The following is a 22,951-nucleotide window of genomic DNA, read 5'->3' on the forward strand; positions in this document are numbered from 1 at the left end:
GACCTTGAGGGATTACTAGGGCTGGCCTTTCAGGGGTTAATGGGTGCTTTCTTATGCAGACCATTTCTAATCTTCACAATAGCCCTTTGAAGGAGGTGACAGTACACCCATTTTTCAGATGCAGAAACTCAGAAAGGAAGAAGCAGTTTAGGGTAAAAGGCAGAGTACCTAACCGAGACAAATACCCTTGAGCCCCGATTCCAGCCCAAGAATCGAGCCAGCCACCAGGGGCCCAGTTTCAGCTTAGCGCTCGGCGCCGCGGCTACTTCCCGCCTCGCGGGGTCGCACCCAGCACCCATCCCCTGGCCACACGGACCGCTTGAGGACGTTTCGTAGACACTTGGCAAACGAAATCGATCTTCAGAAGCCGCGCGGGCCCTAACGCTCAGCGACCGCGAAGCTCCGCCCCACGCCGGGCTCGGCCCCGCCCCCGCTGCGGTCGGTATTGTCCGACGGTTCCCGTCGTCCCTCGGTTCCCCTCGGTAGTTTCCGGCAACGATCGAGAGTTTCTAACGAGCCCCCTGTTGTCTCTCGGCTGCCGTCCTCTCAACCGCCACCCCCCTTGTCGGTTCCCTCTCCCCCTCCCCCTCAGCCGGCCCCGGCTGGCGCCTCTGGCGCTACGGGCTGGGCAAGATGGCGGCCTTCGGGATCTTGAGCTACGAACACCGGCCCCTGAAGCGGCCGCGGCTGGGCCCTCCTGATGTGTACCCTCAAGATCCCAAACAGAAAGAGGTGCGTTCAAAATATCGGGGTTCTCAAGGGGCCTGAGGCAAGCGATCCGCAGACGAGGAAGCAGTGATGGTTTGGGGGGGGGCGGGGCGGTTTGGTAGGAGCCAAAGTCCCAAAAGGGGTAAGAATAAAGTGGGCTGGTGTGGGAGAGTGGGACCTGGGGGGAGGGGGCTTCCCGGGTGTGAATAGGGAATGATGTAGGGGCCACGCTGGAGGCGCCCCTCTCCACACACACGCACACACACACCTCAGAAAGTTGTCTGAGGCAGCTTGGTGAGCTGCGGTTGCTTATGAGCTTGTAAGGAAGAGTGATGTTGAATGAGCTGTGGGTGGCTGGATATCTTAGTGACTGTGGGGTGAGGGTGGGGTCCAAATGAATATAAGGGCCTAGCTTTTAAATAACAATCTGTTCTACTCAGAATCCTCCTCCTACCTCTCCCCCTTTGCCCCCCTTTTCCCCCCACCCCTGCGTTGTTCTCTTCTCTTCTGCCCTCCTCTCCCACCACCACCACCCCAGGATTGGGGGGGGGGAGCTAAAATGTCGTTTTCTTGCCTCAGGATGAACTGACGGCCTTGAATGTAAAACAAGGTTTCAATAACCAGCCTGCTGTCTCTGGGGATGAACATGGCAGTGCCAAGAACGTCAACTTCAATCCTGCCAAGGTGAGACAACCCTGCCAGGCTGAAGGAAAAGGCTGGAAGACTGAGAGGGAGCAAAGGCCCTGGGTTGGGAAGACCTAAAGTGATGACCTGAATGGCTTGAGTTTTCCTTCATAACCTAGTGCTGCCACACTGGTATTAGCCCTTCAGAGGCACGACCACCTCTCTGCCTCTTCTTCCCATCCTGAGGTGTATAGTTCTCTTCCCTCAGATCAGTTCCAACTTCAGCAGCATTATCGCGGAGAAGTTACGTTGTAACACCCTTCCTGACACCGGTCGCAGGAAGCCCCAAGTGAACCAGAAGGACAACTTCTGGCTGGTGACTGCACGATCCCAGAGTGCCATTAACACCTGGTTCACTGACCTGGCTGGCACCAAGCCACTCACGCAACTCGCCAAAAAGGTGAGGTGATGCTTCCTGGTCTCCAGGCCAAGGTGGGGAACATGGGTATGAAGTACCCTGCTATCCCTGGATGAGGCTACATGGGTGCCAGCTCGTGGCAGTGGTAGAAGTCTCACTATTTGTGATGTCTCTACAGGTCCCCATTTTCAGTAAAAAGGAAGAAGTATTTGGGTACTTAGCCAAATACACAGTGCCTGTGATGCGGGCTGCCTGGCTCATTAAGATGACCTGTGCCTACTATGCATCAATCAATGAGACCAAGGTGAAGAAGAGACATGTCATTGACCCCTTCATGGGTGAGTAGCTCCTGATACCAGGGGTCCCAGCACTGATTGCATCAAGGAGTGATACAGAGACCCTTGGACTTATTCTCCTTCCTTGTCTATGTTCCTTGTTTCTGCTTATATCTTGCATTCACTCCGTTGGCAAACATTGTGTGTCTTGAGTATCTACTGTGTGCATGTACGGGGCTGTCAAGGTGACTGGTCCCTTATTCCCACCCTTAGGATGCTTATAATCCAATAGGGATGCTAAGGCATATGTACAAATCATGTAATTAGAGAAAGTATGTGTATGCATGTGTGTGTGTGTCTCAAAAGAGATGGTGAAAGACTTGAGCGGACAGAATTATTTGGGGACACCTGGGAAGGCCATGGGCAGGTGGCATTGGACCAGAGCTTGAGAGGATGAATAGGATTTAGAAGGATGGTGATGGGGGGTGTAGGCGTGGGGTGGGGACAGAAGATGTTTTAAGCTGAGGGATGGTGTAAAATAGACCTTTCCTCACCTTTCCCCTAGAGTGGACTCAGATTATCACCAAATACTTATGGGAGCAGCTGCAAAAGATGGCTGAATACTACCGGCCAGGGCCCGCAGGCAGCGGGGGCTGTGGTTCCACCATAGGGCCCTTGCCCCATGACGTAGAGGTGGCAATCCGGCAGTGGGACTACAACGAAAAGCTGGCCATGTTCATGTTTCAGGTAGGAAGAAGGGCCATGGGATGTGACACCCAGGTGGCTCCTGGTCTCACATTCCGCCAGTACAGGGCAGAATCCACCTGCCAGCTTGCCCCAGCTGTGTTTCTCTTCCTCCTTTGATTTACCTTATTGCTTATAGTCCCCAAGGAAACTAATATTCTTCCCACCTCCTTGGACTCATAGGATGGAATGCTGGATAGACATGAGTTCCTGACCTGGGTCCTTGAGTGTTTTGAGAAAATCCGCCCTGGAGAGGACGAGTTGCTTAAACTGCTGCTGCCCCTGCTGCTGCGAGTAAGGCCTGGGGTTTGTGGGGGGACGAAGGGTGGAGGGGTCCTAGGGAGGATCAGAGGAGAAAGAAGTGGGGAGAACTGGGTGTCTTGATGGGCATGTCTTCACAGTACTCGGGGGAATTCGTTCAGTCTGCATACCTCTCCCGCCGCCTTGCCTACTTCTGTACCCGGAGACTGGCTTTGCAACTGGATGGCGTGAGCAGTCACTCATCTCACGTTATGTCCACTCAGTCGACAAGCACACTCCCCACCACCCCAGCTCCTCAGCCCCCAACCAGCAGCACAACCTCTACACCCTTTAGTGACCTGCTGATGTGCCCTCAGCACCGGCCCCTGGTTTTTGGCCTCAGCTGTATCCTTCAGGTGGGTACTGGCTGGACCCAGGGAAGCATTAAGAAGCATCCAGAGAAGGCTTGGATGCCCGTCCTGGAGAATGGGGGTGATTCTCAGTGGGAGGTGGGAGCAGGCACTGAGTACTTGCTTTGAGATTGTTGCTTCTCACTCCTGGGGCATTAGTTCCTTTCCAGGACTTGAGTAGGCCCAGAGCAAAAGGAGGGGATGAGGGGAGAGGCTCAGAGCTCAGAGACGGAGTGGTGCTACGCCAGGGACTCAGAATGACGTTAGACCAGAAAGCTCAGGCTGGGGTCTTACAGTGGGGTTCTAGAGAGGGAGCCATGGGAACAGAGCCTGACCCAGCTGTTCCTGTGTGGCAGACCATCCTCCTGTGCTGTCCCAGCGCCCTGGTTTGGCACTACTCACTGACCGATAGCCGCATTAAGACCGGCTCACCACTCGATCACCTGCCTATTGCCCCCTCCAACCTGCCCATGCCAGAGGGCAACAGTGCCTTTACTCAGCAGGTAAGTACCATGAGGAGCCAGCCTGGTGCCCCTGGATTGAGATGGGAAGCTGGACTGCTTTTTCAGAAATAGCGACTTAGAGGGGCACCTGGGTGGCTCAGTCAGTTACATGTCTGCCTTAAGCTCAGGTCGTGACCCCAGGGTTCCTGGATGGAGCCCCGTGCCTGAGCTTCTGCTCAGCAAGGAGTCTGCTTCTCCCTCTTCCTCTGCCTCTCCTGTAGGCTCACATTCTCTCCCTCTCTCTGTCAAGAAAGAAAAAAAGGAAATAGTGACTTGGAGTCTGGTACAGTCCTTTGTGCCTAAGCCCTGGACTTCTGTACGCCTTGGTTATCCTTAATTAAAGCACTCCCCCTTTTCCCGTACCGCAGGTCCGTGCAAAGTTGCGCGAGATTGAGCAGCAGATCAAGGAACGAGGACAGGCAGTTGAGGTTCGCTGGTCTTTTGATAAGTGCCAGGAAGCTACTGCAGGTGGGTGCCAGAGGACAGAGAGTAAGAAGGGTGTTTGAAGAAGGGATGGTAAGGACCTAGTGATCTGTGAGTCGGAACGCACTGGGCTTCCTGTTAAGTCCCCTTTCCCGCTTTTCCTCCTGAGGCTTCACCATTGGACGGGTGCTCCATACTTTGGAAGTGTTGGACAGCCACAGTTTTGAGCGCTCTGACTTCAGCAACTCTCTTGACTCCCTTTGTAACCGGATCTTTGGATTGGGCCCTAGCAAGGACGGGCACGAGGTAAGCAAGAAGGGGAACAGAAGGAGCCAAAAACATGGCAAGAGCAACAGTACACCTGAGGGGAAGGCATGGCAAGGCATGGACACTGCAGTTGTGTGAAGAGATGATCTTCCTGGGCTTGGGCTGTTTTAAGATGGGACCCAGTCTTGAAGAAAGCAGAGCGTAGTACTTTATCTCCAACCCTATCCTGCTCACCCCCATATTCCTTGGGTCTCCAGATCTCCTCGGATGATGACGCTGTGGTGTCACTACTGTGTGAATGGGCGGTGAGCTGCAAGCGTTCCGGTCGGCATCGCGCTATGGTGGTGGCCAAGCTGCTGGAGAAGAGACAGGCTGAGATTGAGGCCGAGGTCAGGGGGCAGAGATAAGAGAATGTGGTTGGCCAGTGGGGCAGTGACGGCTGGGGTTGGAGAAGGATGGAGCTGAGTAGCGGACCCCAAGTTCAAGTTATGAGAATACAGAAGGGGTACGGACCCTAAAGGGAAAGTTGAGGACTTAAGGCAACAGTAGGAAGGAGTATGTCAGTGTTGGAGTTAGGGAGGCAGGCAGGGCTTCAGTTGGGAGGCAGTAAAGAAAATGGAGGTCAGAGTGGGGATGGAAGTGAAGGGCTTGGCGGGAGAGGCGAAGCAGGCAGCATTTGAAGCATCATGCGTGGAGAGGTGAAGAAGCCGGCCCAGACCGATGCTGGGGTTTCTTCTCTCATCTTGTAGCGCTGTGGAGAATCAGAAGCCGCAGATGAGAAGGGTTCCATTGCCTCTGGCTCCCTTTCTGCTCCTAGTGCTCCCATTTTCCAGGATGTCCTCCTGCAGTTTCTGGATACCCAGGCTCCTATGCTGAGTATGGACCCCTGCCCCACCCCGCCTCTCTCCGCAGAGACTCGGTTACGTGCCACTGTCCCTGGGAAGTGTAGTGAAGGGCTTTCTGGTGTCTATTTCTGTCTTGGGCTCTATGCAGACTGAGTTTGGGGTATAATTCCAGCCTCTGATCATCTTATGGTTGAATAGAATAAAGGAATAAGGAGAAGAACCCATGCCAGAAGCGTTCTCACACATAAATAGCAGCAAGGATGCTCTCTTCCTTTACGAGATAGGGTGTGGGGCAGGAGGGGGGTGAACTGACTGTACTCTGTCCCTCGGGTTTGGGGTTGGGGGTTGTTCCTCGTCTTGCCCACCTCAGGTACTCTAGGAGCACTGTGCCTCAGGTGTGCTTCTCTCCTTTGCTGCCTATGTCCCGTGCTCTCTTAAACCTTTTCTCATTCCCTCCATGCAGCAGACCCCCGAAGTGAGAGTGAGCGAGTGGAGTTCTTTAACTTGGTCCTGTTGTTCTGTGAACTGATCCGACATGACGTTTTCTCCCACAACATGTACACTTGCACCCTCATCTCCCGAGGGGACCTCGCCTTTGGAGCCCCTGGCCCCCGGCCCCCATCTCCCTTTGACGACCCTGCTGATGACTCCGAGCGCAAGGAGGCTGAGGGCAGCAGCAGTAGCAAGCTTGAGGTGAGCAGGCCTCGTCTTGCCCTCGCTACCTCCTTCAGACATTCCCAGACTCCTGGTTCTCAGAGACCTCCAGGTATCCCTTCCCCAATAAGGGGCTGGTATGGGCTTGGCGCTTCGGGGCTGGCCCAGCCCTCTCACATCCCTTGTTGGCATTTGCTCCTCACAATGGGATGAGGGGCTCTGATCCCCCTTCTTGAAGCTGAAGGGAATGAGGCGCAAGGTGGGTATGTGACTGTTTAAAGCTTGACTCCAGATCCGGTGCTTTTCCCAACATGGTCTCCTCCCTCTGACTTCGCCATCCCCCTTTCTAGGTGGTGGGGAGCAGCTCCCTGGGGCTAAAGTGACTTGGTTTATATTCTGTGCCCTTAGGACCCAGGGCTCTCGGAGTCTATGGACATTGACCCTAGTTCCAGCGTGCTCTTCGAGGACATGGAGAAGCCTGATTTCTCAGTAAGTTTGATTCCAGTGTGGAAGAAAGAATCCAGCTCCTGAGGTCCTCCTGTTTTGCCTCTCTGGGGAATTTCTTTATGCTCCTGACCCCCTTTTCACCCTCTAAATGTTCTGCCCTTTCGCCTTTTCTTAGTTGTTCTCCCCTACCATGCCCTGTGAGGGGAAGGGCAGTCCATCCCCTGAGAAACCAGATGTTGAGAAGGATGTGAAGCCCCCTCCCAAGGAGAAGATAGAAGGGACCCTTGGTGTTCTTTATGATCAGCCGCGGCACGTGCAGTATGCCACACACTTTCCCATCCCCCAGGTACTGTCCCCCAGCTCCTTGAGACCTCGGTTTTGAGCCGAGGTTTCTGTCCAAGGATTGTGCTGTGGGGTTGGAGCTGTGCTTGTGGGTGTGGTATGCTGGGAAGGGCCTGAGCACTGGGATGCTGAGGGTCATGGAGCATGCTTTTGAGAGGAGGAGGGAGCGAGACCCATGCCAGCGTCTGATGGTGCTGCTGGCATGCAGGAGGAATCATGCAGCCATGAGTGCAATCAGCGGTTGGTCGTACTGTTTGGGGTGGGAAAGCAGCGAGATGATGCCCGCCATGCCATCAAGAAAATTACCAAGGATATCCTGAAGGTTCTGAACCGCAAGGGGACAGCAGAAACTGGTGGGTTTGAGGCTCCTGAAACAGATCTCCCCCTAGGAGTGCCCTAGTCAGTGTCCCCTTCCCCAGCACAGGGAACCCCCAGTCATGTCCCCATGTCCTGTCTCTTGGAGTCTCCTGAGAGCTCTAGTCCTTTTGAAACTTCCCCCCTCATTCCCCCCCTCTGCAGACCAGCTTGCTCCTATTGTGCCTCTGAATCCTGGAGACCTGACATTCTTAGGTACCTCACAGTAAGCCCCATACTGCCCGCCCTTCCCCCTCCTCTCCCCTGACCTAGCACCTCCCTGTACGTATTCCTCCGAGGTCCATGTAGTCTGTGGTCCTCCAAACCTTTGCTTCACTGACCCCTTCCCTTCATCCCTCCCCCACCCCTTCCTCAACCCTCCCTTCCCTTCTCCCCTTCTCCCTCCCACCCTTCCTCCCTGCCTTCCTACCCTGGTCCCTCCCCCCCACCCATAGCCTTCTCTCCATACCCCCCTCCCAACCCCCCAGTCAACTAGTTCTCTTCCCCATCTGACTGCTCCCTTTCCACTGTCCCCTCAGGTGGGGAGGATGGGCAGAAGCGACGACGCAACCGGCCTGAAGCCTTCCCCACTGCTGAAGATATCTTTGCTAAGTTCCAGCATCTTTCACATTATGACCAGCACCAGGTCACGGCTCAGGTGTGGGCCTAGGTCCTGCCCTTTTCCCAACATTCTGCCAGCCTGCCCTGTTTTCCTTTCCTCCTCCTCTCCCCGCTAGGCAGGCTAAGCCTCCTGGTCTCATCCCAGTCTGCCATCTTCCTTTTCTTGCTTCCCTGGTTCTTTCTGCGTCTCTCCACTCCCGTCTCACTCCCACTGCCCTTATTAGGTCTCCCGGAATGTTCTGGAACAGATCACAAGCTTTGCCCTTGGCATGTCATACCATTTGCCTCTGGTGCAGCATGTGCAGTTCATCTTCGACCTCATGGAATATTCACTCAGCATCAGTGGCCTCATCGACTTTGCCATTCAGGTGGGGAAGTTGGGGAGAGGAGGGTGGAAGAAGGTGTTTGTGCTGTATGGGGTCCCGAGGTCAAGATTCGGGCCTCAAGCCTGTGTCCTGGGCTACTTGGGATGGGCAGGAAAGCCAGCCCGGTGGGGGCTGGAGGGTCAGGTGGAACACGAGCTAAGAAGGCCCAGACTAGCGGCTCACGTGCTCCACAGGGAGGCCCAAGAGATAGATGAGAGCATTGGGTATGGACTGTCCTCCTGCGGTGGAGTTCATAAAACTGTATCCTAGAGATGGGTTAGATTGTCAATGTGGCTTGTGGCGTTAATAGAATAAAGGACAGTGGCGTATGGCAACAGGGTCCTTCTAGACTGAGGCAGCTGCAGTGGAAAGGGGCTCGGGCCTGTCTGGGCAGTTGCCTCACGGAAAGGGAGGTTATATGGCACACAGGGGCCTCTTCTCATCTCTCACCACTTCCCAACACACACATACTTGCTCTGCCAGCTCCTGAATGAACTAAGCGTAGTCGAGGCCGAGTTGCTTCTCAAGTCCTCAGATCTGGTGGGCAGCTACACTACCAGCCTGTGCCTGTGCATCGTGGCCGTCCTGCGGCACTACCATGCCTGCCTCATCCTCAACCAGGACCAGATGGCCCAGGTCTTCGAGGGGTAAGTGGGGGCCGCGAAATAACTGGGTGGCTCGGGGCTCTGGCTAGTGCCAGTGGAAGAGGGCCCCTGAAGGACATGGGGCTCTCACCATGGCCAAGCCCCTGCCATTTGGGCAGGCAGGGAAGACTAGTACCAAGAGCCATGAGCCTGTGTCCGGGGACCTTCATGCCCTGGCTGTGCACATGGCTTACGGACCATCTCAACCTTGCACCCTCGTGACAGGCTGTGTGGCGTAGTGAAGCATGGGATGAACCGGTCAGATGGCTCCTCGGCGGAACGCTGTATCCTTGCTTATCTCTATGATCTGTACACCTCCTGTAGCCATTTAAAGAGCAAATTTGGGGAGCTCTTCAGGTAAGAGAGGTGGGAGGTGAGGGTAGAGAGTGGGACCTTGGCCCATCTCCTTCCCATTACCGCTCAACTCAGGAGCAGGGCACAGCCTAGGACCCCGCTGTCTCTGGCCATCTGGGAACTCTGTCCTTCATGTGCTCTTGGTTCTGGAGAGTAGGCCTGCCTCCTTATCAGCCTGGCCTCCAGCCCATCTCCAAAGGGCCCACACTCCTCCTCCCAGCCTCCAGAGGCCTCCCGTGCCTTGTTCTCACTGGGTCCCTGTCCCGCCCACTCGGCTTGGTCCCATCTCCCTTTTGCTTGTCTCAGGGTCCCCGGTGCCTCCCTTTTTTCCCCTCCTCTCCCCCTTCCCAACCATCCCTCTGCCTCGCCAGATCATCCCCGACATTGCCGTGTCCCTTCTCCCACCCCTGCAGCGACTTCTGTTCCAAGGTGAAAAACACCATCTACTGCAATGTGGAGCCCTCAGAATCCAACATGCGCTGGGCACCTGAGTTCATGATTGACACTCTGGAGAACCCCGCAGCTCACACCTTCACCTACACGGGGCTAGGCAAGAGTCTTAGTGAGAACCCTGCTAACCGCTACAGCTTTGTCTGCAATGCCCTTATGCACGTCTGTGTGGGGCACCATGATCCCGATAGGTATGGGGTGTACTGAGTGGGGAACGGCGCTCCTGCCTGAGTTTGGGAGGGATGAGATGCCCGGGAGGTATGGCAAACTTGGTTACTGCTGGGGTGGAGATGAAAAGTTAATGAATCTGAGGTTTTGTGGAACAAGGTTTTTCCTGAGGGCGTTTGTACTTCTCCCCAGGGTGAATGACATCGCAATCCTGTGTGCAGAGCTGACAGGCTATTGCAAGTCACTGAGTGCGGAATGGCTAGGGGTCCTGAAGGCCTTGTGCTGCTCCTCTAACAATGGCACTTGTGGTTTCAACGACCTTCTTTGCAACGTAGATGTGAGACTTCAGGCTGGTCCCGCTGGGGCATGGGACAGTTCCCAGGGCTTGGTGGGGAGGGGGTTGGTCCCAGTCGTCGAGGTTACAGAGGGACAGAGGCCCATAGAGCGGAGGCCGACCGCTTTGAGTTGGCAGCCTCTCTGCGCAGAGGTGGGATATCTTGGCTGCTTTTTCCTCCAGGTCAGTGACCTGTCTTTTCATGACTCCCTGGCTACTTTTGTTGCCATCCTCATCGCTCGGCAGTGTCTGCTCCTTGAGGATCTGATTCGCTGTGCTGCCATCCCTTCGCTCCTTAATGCCGGTGAACTGCCAATCCATAATCCCTAGAATTTCTGTACCCTAAGTTTGACTAGATACCCGATGGCCACACACTCACTGTTCAGTGTGAGGCTCCCCAGTACCACCAGAGGCTGGTCCAGTGGTGTGCCTTGTTCTGGGAGTGGCCTCATTCTAACCGGCCATTGGTGGCCCCTATCTTTCCATCTTTCCATGTTTTGACCCTCCGAGGGACTCCCCTTGCACTGTAAGACAGTTGGTTGCCCCACCTCTCCTTGGGCATTATCTTGTCATATTTCCTTTTGCCTGACTTTGCCTTCCCTTGCAGCCCTTTGCCAACACCGTGTCCCTTCGCCCTGTCCAATATATTTTTTTTAAGCTTGCAGTGAACAGGACTCTGAGCCAGGGGCCCGGCTTACCTGCCGCATCCTCCTCCACCTTTTCAAGACGCCACAACTCAATCCTTGCCAGTCGGACGGAAGTAAGTGACCCTGATCTGGGCCAGCCAGCAGTAGAAAATGTGGCTACCACTGCCACCGCCCCCCGCCCCCGCCCCGTTTCTACTTTTGCTTCCCCTGACTTCAGCTCCCTCCCCAGACAAGCCTACAGTAGGAATCCGTTCCTCCTGTGACCGCCACCTGCTGGCTGCCTCCCAGAACCGCATAGTGGATGGAGCTGTGTTTGCTGTTCTCAAGGCTGTGTTTGTACTTGGTATGGGATAGGAAGGGAGCAGTGCCAAAAGTGTGTGTGGGATGGAGTACCAGCCGAGCTACAGAGGACAGTCTTTCTCCCTCCTGAAGGTGGTCTCTTGGACCTCTGGGGAGGAGAGGCGGGAGGGAAGTGTATTTCTGTCCCCTAGGGCCGGATTTGGGGAGTTGCTGCCTCTGTGGGTCCGGGCTGGGTCTCTCCACTGTGTTCAGATCTCACTCTGCCCTTCCCTATCTGCCACCCTTGAACCACAGGGGATGCGGAACTGAAGGGCTCAGGCTTCACTGTGACAGGAGGAACAGAAGAACTTCCAGAGGAGGAGGGAGGAGGTGGCAGTGGCGGTCGGAGGCAGGGTGGCCGCAACATCTCTGTGGAGACAGCCAGTCTGGACGTCTATGCCAAGTACGTGCTGCGCAGCATCTGCCAACAGGTCAGTCTCACCTTCCCCCCTCAGGCCGCCTCGGTGCCTTTCTAGAGCATAGTCCTGTGATCATGCCACCTTTCCCCTATACATCATGGCCTTCGTCAACCCCCAGCCCGTCCCCCTTATCCCTCACCCCGCTCACCAGTTGCCCCAGTGCACTAATGACCAGCTTCCTCAGGAATGGGTAGGAGAGCGTTGCCTTAAATCGCTGTGTGAGGACAGCAACGACCTGCAAGACCCTGTGCTGAGCAGTGCCCAGGCCCAGCGCCTCATGCAGCTCATCTGCTACCCGTACCGCCTGCTGGACAATGAGGATGGGGAGAACCCCCAGCGGCAGCGCATTAAGCGCATTCTCCAGGTAGGCCAAGGTGATGGGGGTCTTGGACGAACCAGGGGCCAGGGGGGCCCCAAGGCCCTGGGTGAAACCATAGGAACCCTGAGAGAAGGAGAGGAGGATGGTCAAGGAGGAAGACAGATAAGGATGTGGGCAAAAGGTGGTGAGGAAAACAGCTTGGACGTGGGTTTAGAAGTCATGTCAACATGGTCTAGACCCTAGAGTCAGCCAGTGGCTGAGGGTGCGGCTGTTAGGAGTGGAACTGCAGCTCAGCAGCGCAAGGCCCAACATCTGGGAAGCCTAGTTCTGGGCCTTGCTTGTTGGGCATTTGTTCCCTGCTCAGTCCCCAATGGTGGGAGTACCCAATAGCTCCCAGTTATAGAGCATCTGCTTTGTGCTGAGTGTTGTGCACAGCACTCTGTGTTTGTCCACCTATTTAGACTGTCCAGCCCTGTAAAGGAAGTAGGGGTGTCTGTGTTTGACCAACGAGGACTCCCAGGCTTGAAGAGCATAAGTGACCTTCCCAAGGTTACACAGCTAGTAAGCTTAAGAGTCAGCATGTGAACCCAGGTGGGCCTGTGCTATGCCCCGCCGCCGCATCCCCTACTCCATCCCCACTTGGCCAAGCTGCTTTAGACATTAGGGTAACTGGAGGGAGGGTGGAGAAAGAGAGCCATCTGGAAGAGCTACAGGAATGAGGTCTTCTCAGCCTAGAGGAGATAATGTCACAGAGAGATTAACTCGCAGTAGTAGCCTTCAGATTTGGAACGGACTTTGAGGAGCTGGTTTAAAATAGGAGAAGCAGGCTTCAACTTGAACATCAAGGATTTAGGGTAAGCATTAGGGAGAACTCACCTCTGCAAAGGAATGTGAGGCCGTGGAACAGGAGACCAGGGGAAGGTGAAGTTTTCCTGAACCGCTTTTATTTATTTTTTTAAAAAAGATTTTATGGGGCACCTGGGTGGCTCAGTGGGTTAAGCCTCTGTCTTCGGCTCAGGTTATGATCTCAGGGTCCTGGGATTGAGCCCCACATCGGGCTCTCTGCTTGGCAGGGAGCCTGCTTCCTCCTCTCTCTCTCTCTCTCTCTGCCTGCCTCTCTGCCTACTTGTGATCTTTCTGTCAAATAAATAAAATCTTTTAAAATAAAATAAAATAAAAAAGATTTTATTTATTTATTTGTCAGAGAAAGAGAGTGAGAGCGAGAGAGTGAGCACAGGCAGACAGAGTGGCAGGCGGAGGCAGAGGGTGAAGCAGGCTCCCTGCCAAGCAAGGAGCCTGAGGTGGGACTCAATCCCAGGATGTTGGGATCATGACCTGAGCTGAAGGCAGCCGCTTAACCAACTGGGCCACCCAGGTGTTCCCTGAACCGCTTTTAAAATGGGGTGGATTTTCAGCCATTTTGGGTCGTGTCTGTGGAGGCTTTCCTAAGGAGAGGGACATGGAGGTTCCTTTCAGACCTGTAGGCTTATGTGTTTCAAGGTTGCAAGAGGTCAGGAACTGGTCTTGGGGTGGTAAGTGGCTGGGGCCGGGGGACACGTTGATGATGAGCCTGGGAGCGGTGTCTCTGTCACAGAACTTGGACCAGTGGACCATGCGCCAGTCATCTTTGGAGCTGCAGCTCATGATCAAGCAGACCCCTAACAATGTGAGTGGTGCCCGGCCCTCTCTTTCCCGTGCCCGCTTCCAGCTCCACATGCCTCACAAGGGTGGGTCACCACAGAAAAACCCATGTCCTGCCCTTGGGTTCTTGGGCTGAGAGAGAAGAGAGGACGGGAAGATGCCAGACACGTAGGGCTGAGGAATAGGGAGGTGGGCTGGGAGAGCTGGGGCTCTGCACCGTGGGGGAAGGTTGGCGGTGGTGGTGGCAGAGGCTGTTTCTATGGTCATGACAGTGAGGAGGTGTTCGAGGAGAAGATAGTGGGGAATTGGAGAAATGGGGAGGTGCTGGAGGGCACAGCTCCCAGCAGAGTTGTCTCTCCCCACTCTCATTACCCTCCAGATGCCTTTCTCCGCCCTCATTTCCTACATCTCCTACCATCTGTTTTCCTTCATCCCCAGTTACCTAGTTAGTACCCCATGTGCCTTTCATCCCCCTGCCCCAGGAGATGAACTCCCTCTTGGAGAACATCGCCAAGGCCACAATTGAGGTTTTCCAGCAGTCAGCAGAGACGGGGTCTTCTTCTGGAAGCACTGCCAGCAACATGCCCAGCAGCAGCAAGACCAAGCCAGTGCTCAGGTTGGGAAGAAATGTGTTCAGATCCCTTATGAGTTGTTCTGCTAGCGTAAATGATTTCAGTCTCACAGAGGTTCTAGGTCTGTCCGTCAGGTGAGGGGAGGAGGGGTGCTTCCACCCTGGCCTGGCTCCTTTGGGACACTGTGTGCTCTGTCTGTCCTCCAGCTCTCTAGAGCGCTCTGGTGTGTGGCTGGTGGCCCCCCTCATTGCTAAACTGCCCACCTCAGTCCAGGGGCATGTGTTAAAGGCGGCCGGGGAAGAACTGGAGAAGGGTCAGCACCTGGGTTCCTCTTCCCGCAAAGAACGTGACCGACAAAAGCAGAAGAGGTAGAGTGGCTGTGGAGGGGACCAAGATGAAGGGGTAGAAAGGAGAGGATGCAGGGCCAGGGAAGAAAAAAATCTGGGACACGGGTGGGGATGAGAAATCACAGGAAAGTGGAAAATTGAAGGGTAAGAGTGGACACAGTTGAGCAAAAGGCTAGATCTTTTTTGGTTAATTTTATTTATTTGAGAAAGAGAGACAGAGATAGCGAGAGAGAGCACAAGGTGGGGGAGGAGAGGGAGAAGCAGGCTCCCCGCTGAGCAGGGAGCTCCATGCGGGACTCGATCCCAGGACCCCAGGAATCATGACCTCAGCTGAGGGCAGATGCTTAACCTGACTGTGCCCCCCCAGGCAACCCAAGAGGCTAGATCTTGAGAGAGTAGAGTCTGGGGCTTGGAATGATGAGATGGGCAGCTGCCTAATTCACATCTCATGGTCCTGTCCTTGTTCTTTTCCTCTTCCTCCCTTCTTTAGCATGTCCCTGTTGAGCCAGCAGCCATTCTTATCCCTGGTGCTGACGTGTCTGAAAGGGCAGGATGAGCAGCGTGAGGGCCTTCTCACCTCCCTCTACAGCCAGGTGCACCAGGTACAGGCCCCGGAGCCACTGAGCTGCGCCAGAGGGCAGAAATGGGTGCCCCCGAGGCCACCATGTCCCCAGAACCTCCAGTACTTAACGGTCAACGCCTTGAGTGTTTGGGGATGGAAATGAGAAGATGCCGAAAGCTGGTCGTTATGCTTGTTTCTGTCTCAGATTGTGAATAACTGGCGGGACAACCAGTACTTAGATGATTGCAAACCAAAGCAGCTCATGCACGAGGCTCTCAAGCTGCGGCTCAACCTGGTGAGTGGGGGTCCGGGGAGAAAAAAGATGTGGGTGGGACTAGAACTGCTCCATAGAGATGCCTCCCCACTCCAGCGCTGGCCAGGGGTGGGGGCGGAGGGTGCTGAGATGGAGGGCCCAATTTCCACCGGGTCTTTGAGTACTGATCTGGCCCTCCTCAAGACATGGGACCGAAAGTGGTTGAAAGTCTGGATCCTTGCAGAGACCCTGCCTCAGTACCCTAGATTCTGGCTGGGACCCTGGAAACCCACCGTGGAATGTTGAGTGGAATCCTGGACATCCCTTAGTCCAGCTCCCATGGGTTCCTAAGTCAGGAACCCGAGGCCCAGAGGGGCCAAGAATGTAGTCATTGGCCTAGACTCACATAACAGATCCTGGGTCCGACTGGCACGTGGTGGGAGCTGGGCGAAGTGGCAGCCAGGCTGGGTTCTGCTGTGAGCTTTCCCGAAATGCCAGCCTTGGCCCCTGAGCCATCTGACAGGCTCGTTGTGGCCCTGGCAGGTGGGGGGCATGTTTGACACGGTGCAGCGCAGCACCCAGCAGACCACCGAGTGGGCCATGCTCCTCTTGGAGATCATCATCAGCGGCACCGTGGACATGCAGTCCAACAAGTAAAGTACCCCCACCCTCTGTCCTCAGTCTTGCACCTGGGAGGTAGTCCCTTCCCCAGTGCCAGGTGCAGGATGCCCTGCGGCTGGCGCAGCTCTCCCTACTTGGCTCCCACCCTGGAGCCACTGTCTGGCCTAGCCTCTTTCCTCTCTGGTTCTCTCCCGGTCTTCTCATCACAGCGAGCTCTTCACCACTGTGCTGGACATGCTGAGTGTGCTCATCAATGGGACCCTGGCCGCAGACATGTCTAGCATCTCTCAGGGCAGCATGGAGGAGAATAAACGTGCCTACATGAACCTGGTGAAGAAGCTACGGGTGAGCAGAGGAAGCGAGGGCACGGCTCTGGTGGCGGGGGATGGGGACCGGCCCCTCGGCTCCCTCTCCCCTGACCTTATGCACGCCGTTCGACTTCGTTCAGGCCAGAGCCGCCTCCCCTCCACCTCCCTGTCCACTTCTTGTTATCTGTACAGCAAGGGTTTACTGAGTGTCGTTGTCGTGCCTTTTTCTCTGCTGTCCCTTGAGACTTCCCATCACTCCTTTGCTGTGTCCTTGAACCCTTGCCTGTCTTCCTGTGCCTGCAGAAAGAATTGGGGGAGCGCCAGTCAGACAGTCTGGAAAAAGTTCTCCAGCTGCTGCCACTGCCCAAGCCGACCAGAGATGTCATCACCTGTGAGCCGCAGGGCTCCCTCATCGACACCAAGGGCAACAAGATTGCAGGCTTCGATTCCATCTTCAAGAAGGAGGCACGTCCCCTTTTCCTCCCATCCCTTTTCCTATTGCAGCACCGATCCCCTCACACCCAGCTTTTCCCTCCTCTGGGCAAGAGCTCTCCCTGCATGAACCTTGCTGCTGCGACTGGCTTACCAGGCGGGGGAGTCCATGGGGCTCTGCTGGCAACAGCTGTCTCTGGGGTGTGGAGCTGATCACTGAACTTTTTTTTTTTTTAATTATCATTTCTGCACCCCATCTTGAGAATCTCATCCTCATTCATCTGTCTCTTCACCTCTACCCATCTCCCCCCATCTGCACCCACCTTTGAACAGACAACCCATTTCTCAGCACCCTGTCCTCCTCCACCCTGGCCAGCACCCCACCCATCTGTCTGGCCAGTTGCTGGATCTCTGTTACCCTGCATTCACCCGTGCCAGCTCCCCCATCTCTGCAAAACTTTCCCTGCCCCTCGTCTCTGTCAGCTGCAGTGTTTGTTGAGTAACCCGATTGGCTGTGGAGAGCCGAGAGGGGGAGGGAAAAAAGAGGAGGCAGAGTCTAAAATCTAGAGTCCAGCCCAGTCACATGTACTCTGTCTTCACTCCTTTTCCTGGCCCATTTGTCTGTCTTTCTGAGTCTTTCTCTCTCTCTCTCTGTCTCTACCTGACTGTCTCCCTTGGCCCTTCTCTGTGTCTCTTTGTGTACCTCTTTGTCTCTCTTCCTGTTTCTGTCTCTTTCTCTGTTTTTGCCTTTCAGTCTCTTCCTGCCTTCCTGTTGCTGTGTCTTCCTTTGAATGTCAGCATCTGTGTGTCCCTGCCCATCACCCTCTCCCCTCTGAACTCTGTCTGCTCTGAGCATGTACCTCAGAGTACACGCTGTTGGTGTGCATGTGTGTTCATGTCCATCCCTCTCACCGTCTCCCAGGAACTGACCTGGGCCTGGGTTTGTTTTTGGTTTTTGTTTTTTTGGGTTTTTTTTTTTTTTCTCCGTTTGATTGCCAACAGATCCTTACCCCTCTCCTACAAGCCCTCAAGGTCTGTCTCCTGTTTGCCAAATCTCAGCAGCTCACTGTGTGTCATTTTCTGGAGCAGGGTCTACAGGTTTCTACCAAACAAAAGATATCTCCCTGGGATCTTTTTGAGGGCTTGAAGCCATCCGCGCCACTGTCCTGGGGCTGGTTTGGAACAGTCCGGGTGGACCGGCGTGTGGCCCGAGGAGAGGAGCAGCAGCGCTTGCTGCTGTATCACACCCACCTGCGGCCCCGGCCCCGTGCCTATTATCTGGAGCCACTCCCGCTGCCCCCGGAAGATGAGGAGCCCCCTGCTCCCACCCTGTTAGAGCCTGAGAAGAAGGCTCCAGAGCCCCCCAAAACTGACAAACCTGGGGCCGCTCCACCCAGTACTGAGGAACGCAAGAAGAAATCCACCAAGGGCAAGAAACGCAGCCAGCCACCCACCAAGACAGAGGTTAGCGCTGCCCCCCCCCCCCCAAACCCCCACCCCATTATGCTGCCACAGCCTCTCTCTCTCTGCCCCCCACCTCATAATTCTGTGCAGCTTCTGGTTTCTGAGGGAAGTGAAGGGGAGGTGGGGAAGAGTTGCCATAAGAATGACAAAAATGAGTCACATAGGTCTAGCTCCTTTGCAGCCCTGGTCCCCTACCTTGTCCCACCTCTCCCCCTACCCCCTACCCAAGTTACAGTCCACTCACCTTCCTCCTCTGCTCTTCATGCAGGACTATGGAATGGGCCCGGGAAGGAGTGGCCCCTATGGTGTGACGGTGCCCCCAGACCTCTTGCACCACACTAACCCTGGTTCCATATCACATCTGAGCTACAGGCAGGGCTCCATAGGCCTGTACACCCAGAACCAGCCACTCCCTGCAGGTGAGAGCCAGCCCCTAGGAAGGGGAGTTACCTGAGCATCCCTCCTGCCTGAGGGACAATGTCGCATCCCTGAGGATGTGCCCATGACTGGGACACTGAGCAGGAACTCAGGGAATGGGGATCCTGGAGAGGTCAGCCTTCTCCCCTTTCCAGGCGGCCCTCGTGTGGACCCGTACCGCCCTGTGAGGTTACCGATGCAGAAGCTGCCCACCCGACCACCTTACCCTGGAGTGCTGCCCACAACCATGACAGGAGTCATGGGACTTGAACCCTCATACAAGACCTCTGTGTACCGACAGCAGCAGCCTGCGGTGCCCCAAGGACAGCGCCTTCGCCAACAGCTCCAGGCAAAGATAGTGAGAGGGGCAGTAGGGAGGGCCGTCAGGGAGAGGGGCTTTGGGGGGTCATGAGACTGAGGAGATGCTTAGGATTTTCACAAGGACTTGGCAGAGCGGGAGCTATGAGAACCAAGACAGCAGGAAGTATTTTCCTGAGTTTGAGTTTGTATCCTTTTTTCCCTCTAGCAGAGTCAGGGGATATTGGGACAGTCATCTGTCCATCAGATGACTCCCAGCTCTTCCTACGGTTTGCAGACCTCCCAGGTGAGGGCATGAGAGGATAAGAAGGGGGTGGGGTGGAAGGGGCTTGAGGCCAGCCACCCTATGCTGCCTTGGCCCTGACCCCTTCTCTCCTCTTCCTTCTCTCCAGGGCTATACTCCTTATGTTTCTCATGTGGGATTGCAGCAACACGCAGGCCCCGCAGGTACCATGGTGCCCCCCAGCTACTCCAGCCAGCCTTATCAGAGCACCCACCCTTCTACCAATCCTACTCTTATAGATCCCACTCGCCACCTGCAACAGCGGCCCAGTGGCTATGTGCACCAGCAGGCCCCAACCTACGGACATGGGCTGACCTCCACTCAAAGGTACTACCCAAGGCATCTGTGTGTGGGAGGGGGTCGGGGGGGCTGTGAAGACACACTGGGCTGCAAGGATGCCCAGTAGGTGCGGGGGAAGCCCATGCCAGGAGGTGATGGGACTAGTCTGAACTTTCAGAGATGTGACGAATGCTTAGCTGGCCCCAAAATGCTGGAGCCAGAAGGGACCCTGGTGACCAGTAGGCTTCCGTCCCCTTGCCTGACATTTCTTGGAGGCCCTGAGAGGGGAAGGTCACTCCTCCCACTATGATAAGGAAAGGTCTGGAGCTCTTAGATATACTGTGTGGTAAGGAGTCATCCCGCCGGCAGCAGAGCAGTTAGTTACATGCTGGAACGGACCAGCCACAGAGCCGTCCTACCATGCCAAATGCTAATTGGGCCTTTTAGGACTCGGGAGCCACGTCTTGAGGCTCTGTGGCTTGGGCTCTAGGACACCAGGGAGTGGAGCAGAGGAAAGCCCTCTCCTTAGAAGCATCAGTCAGCCACCCACTGTGTGGCCAGCACTCCGCTAGGACAGGGTAGGGAGAGAAAAGGTTTTAGAAAATACAGAGCCCCTCACCACAGAGAATTTTTCATCCAGTCGGGGAGAGGAGACTCACACAGAAGAGCATTTAAGGGTCACGGTGAGGAGAGAGGTATGATCAGGTAGGCAGTGGTGTGCTGTGAAGTAAATGGGAATTCAGAAAAGGTATGGTATGATGTTGTTGTGGGCCTGAGTCTTTAGAGGAAGTTTCATGAAGGAGGTGAGATTTGAATTGGCCTTTGAAGGATAGCTGTAATTTAGATTGGTGGTGTGGAGAATGAGAAAAGGGAGTCCAGGTAGATGACAGAGTGTGAACGAAGACGGGACCAGAGTGAGGAGGGTGACTTGGGGCCACGGGGGCAGGGGATGGGAAGAAGAGCATGGGTAGCATGTAAAATTCACACCGGCGCGCAGTAGCAGGAGACAGGCGGGGATGGGCAGGTGATACAGGGCTTTGAGCGCTCCGTGCAGAATTGAGACAGAGTCCCACAAAGGGCTCTTTTGATCAGAAAGGCCGTGTTGTGAGTCGATGTGTTGACAGATGAATATGGGATGCAGGGATAGGACACATGGGGAAGGAGACGGAAGACTTGAGAGGGAGGGTCCGGCCGGGAGGTAGCCTGTTGCTGTGCTGTATGTGGGAAGGCATGAGAGCAGGAGAACTCCGTGGTCTTTCCAATTCTGAAATGTTCCCCGGGACCACTCCACCAATAGCAGAAAGCAGCTCAGTGAGTGCACTCTAGAACACCTGTTCTGTACTAAGACTGATTTTCATTCTTGTAAGAGAAAAGCAGTGAAAACAGAATTGGGAGATGTCTTGCCATGAAGGTGATGAGCCCTTGAAATGGGGTGATGCCTTTGCCCCTTATTCCTCAACATAGCAATCTGTCAGAACCTAGACGGGCCCTTCTGGTTAGCGCCAGGGGGAGTGAGTGAAGCGACTTGTCAAGGTTTCCTTCAGGTCAGGGATGGGGACTTCTCCTCCTCCTCCCCTCCCACCCCCCACCCCCACTTTCCTACACACCCCCATCCTGGGGGCCGGGCCTTGACCTTTGTCCCACTGGTCTTGGCAGGTTTTCCCATCAGACCCTGCAGCAGGCCCCCATGATAGGTGCCATGACTCCGCTGGGCGCGCAGGGCGTCCAGGCCGGCGTGCGATCGGCGTCCATCCTGCCTGAGCAGCAGCAGCAGCAGCAGCAGCAGCAGCAGCAACAGCAGCAGCAGCAGCAACAGCAGCAGCAGCAGCAACAGCAGCAGCAGCAACAGCAGTACCACATCCGGCAGCAGCAGCAGCAGCAGATCCTGCGGGTGAAGCCCTAGGCCTTCTGGGGTCTGGGGACCCGGGAGGGGCGGGGTGGTCATTCTTTGGGGGTCTGATGCAGGTGATGGGGTGAGGTGGCACCGGCACCGGGGAGCATCCCCTGGCACTCAGTAAGGGCCCTAAAAGTTCCTGTCCTCCTCTTCCCCCTGCTGGTTTCCACAGGTCCCCTGTGGGAGTGCCCCAGGGAGTCCACGCCAGTGGGATGGAGGTGGGGGGGTGGGTGGTGGAGGGGGTCCCCTCCCTCTGAGGCCCAGCACTCTTGATCGCAGCAGCAGCAGCAACAACAGCAGCAGCAGCAGCAACAGCAGCAGCAGCAGCAACAGCAGCAGCAGCAGCAGCAGCAGGCACACCAGCAGCAGCAGCAGCAGCAGGCAGCTCCTCCCCAACCCCAGCCCCAGTCCCAGCCCCAGGTAGCCACTGGAGCACAGAGCCTGGCTCAGGGATGGTTGCCCAGGTTGGGCACACAGCCAGTGAACCGGGTTGGGCAGTTTTTTTGGGGGCAGGGGGTCAAGATGGGAGGCAAGGCATGGCCCCCGAAAATGGGGTCAGGAGATGAGGATGGAGAACAAGGCAGAAAGTTCAAGGTCAGTCTTCCACTTCTGGTTTCTGCCTCAGTTCCAGCGCCAGGGGCTTCAGCAGACGCAGCAACAGCAACAGACAGCAGCTTTGGTCCGGCAGCTCCAACAACAGCTCTCCAGTAAGCCTGCCTTCCTCCTCAACCCCCCCCACCTCCCCTGTTGGGGGAGAGCCCCAGGGACTGCATAGTGGGGTGGGGAGTGGGGGCAGGGAGGAGCTCCTGTGATTGCCTCAGGCCCAGGTCTTCCCATCCCTTCCCTTGGTACCTGAATAGCCTTTCCCTGCATACCTACCTCCTTGCTTGGTCTCCCAGCCTGGATCATCTCTGGTTTTCCGCAGATACCCAGCCACAGCCCAGTACCAACATATTTGGACGCTACTGAGCCACCTGGAAGAACGGCTTGTGCCCTGGATGTGGCCCCACCCCTTCATCTTAATTCCTGGTCTCCTTTTCAGGCTAGCATCAGTAGTGGTTGGGGCTCTTCCCTCAGGCTCCATTTTTAATAAGTTTTTAGTATTTTTGTTAATGTGAGGCGTTGAGCTGTTGGGTTTTGTATATTATTTATATAGAGACCCCAGAGCTGTTGCACCCAATACACAGAGCTTCTTTGCAAAGGAAGTGTGTGACTTCTGCATGGCTGGCAAGGGTGGGCTCTGGGGAGAGTGTCGGGGGTTGGAGCAACCAACCGGTCAGAGCCTTTTATCCCAGGTCCCATCCCAGTCCCATCCCGTTCCGATTCAACCCTCTATTTACCTTCCATCCCCTCAGTTTCTGAGTTACAGTTGGATTGCTACTCTCCTCTCTTCTCCAACCTGGTAACATCTTGTATAGGTTTGGGCCATGAGTTTCTTAAGGGTGGCTTACCTTTTTAGCTAGACATTGCAGGTTCTTTGTAGCTTCTCTCCATGAGGGCTAGACCGCTGGGGTTGGGGAGGGTCTGTGAGGCAGGAGGATTTTTTTTTAAAGATTTTATTTATTTATTTGACAGAAGGAGATCACAAGTAGGCAGAGAGAGAGAGGAGGAAGCAGGCTCCCTGCTGAGCAGAGAGCCCGATGCGG

The 22,951-nt window shown here is 55.4% G+C and overlaps 1 protein-coding gene across 15 annotated transcripts; it reads left to right on the top strand.

The window, feature by feature from the left end:
• Window positions 1-415: 415 nt before the first annotated feature.
• On the top strand, window positions 416-22,506 carry MED12 (mediator complex subunit 12). Of its 15 annotated transcripts, none has more exons than XM_013048231.2 (45): window positions 416-732; window positions 1,288-1,392; window positions 1,601-1,792; window positions 1,929-2,088; window positions 2,591-2,772; window positions 2,953-3,063; window positions 3,171-3,425; window positions 3,776-3,922; window positions 4,291-4,390; window positions 4,515-4,651; window positions 4,870-5,001; window positions 5,362-5,488; window positions 5,921-6,150; window positions 6,520-6,600; window positions 6,734-6,904; window positions 7,109-7,253; window positions 7,420-7,470; window positions 7,794-7,912; window positions 8,100-8,243; window positions 8,724-8,887; window positions 9,110-9,241; window positions 9,652-9,879; window positions 10,049-10,193; window positions 10,374-10,494; window positions 10,849-10,950; window positions 11,055-11,180; window positions 11,432-11,607; window positions 11,780-11,959; window positions 13,509-13,580; window positions 14,038-14,171; window positions 14,334-14,495; window positions 14,965-15,076; window positions 15,242-15,331; window positions 15,833-15,942; window positions 16,120-16,255; window positions 16,522-16,683; window positions 17,740-18,114; window positions 18,383-18,533; window positions 18,687-18,889; window positions 19,058-19,135; window positions 19,242-19,296; window positions 19,372-19,459; window positions 21,068-21,725; window positions 21,931-22,012; window positions 22,231-22,506. In XM_013048231.2, exons 1-43 carry the CDS (start codon window positions 634-636, stop codon window positions 21,312-21,314), a joined length of 6,237 nt encoding a protein of 2,078 aa, XP_012903685.2. In that variant the 5' UTR covers window positions 416-633; the 3' UTR covers window positions 21,315-21,725; window positions 21,931-22,012; window positions 22,231-22,506. The 15 variants fall into 15 exon arrangements, with proteins under 15 accessions (XP_012903685.2, XP_012903686.2, XP_012903687.2 ...); XM_013048232.2 differs by having other exon boundaries at window positions 11,067-11,180; XM_013048233.2 differs by having other exon boundaries at window positions 11,067-11,180; window positions 18,687-18,880.
• Window positions 22,507-22,951: the final 445 nt, after the last annotated feature.

The sequence above is a fragment of the Mustela putorius genome, unplaced genomic scaffold, assembly GCF_011764305.1.
Source record: "Mustela putorius furo isolate JIRA1106 unplaced genomic scaffold, ASM1176430v1.1 tig00537297_pilon_pilon_pilon, whole genome shotgun sequence".
Classification (NCBI taxonomy): Eukaryota; Metazoa; Chordata; class Mammalia; order Carnivora; family Mustelidae; genus Mustela; species Mustela putorius.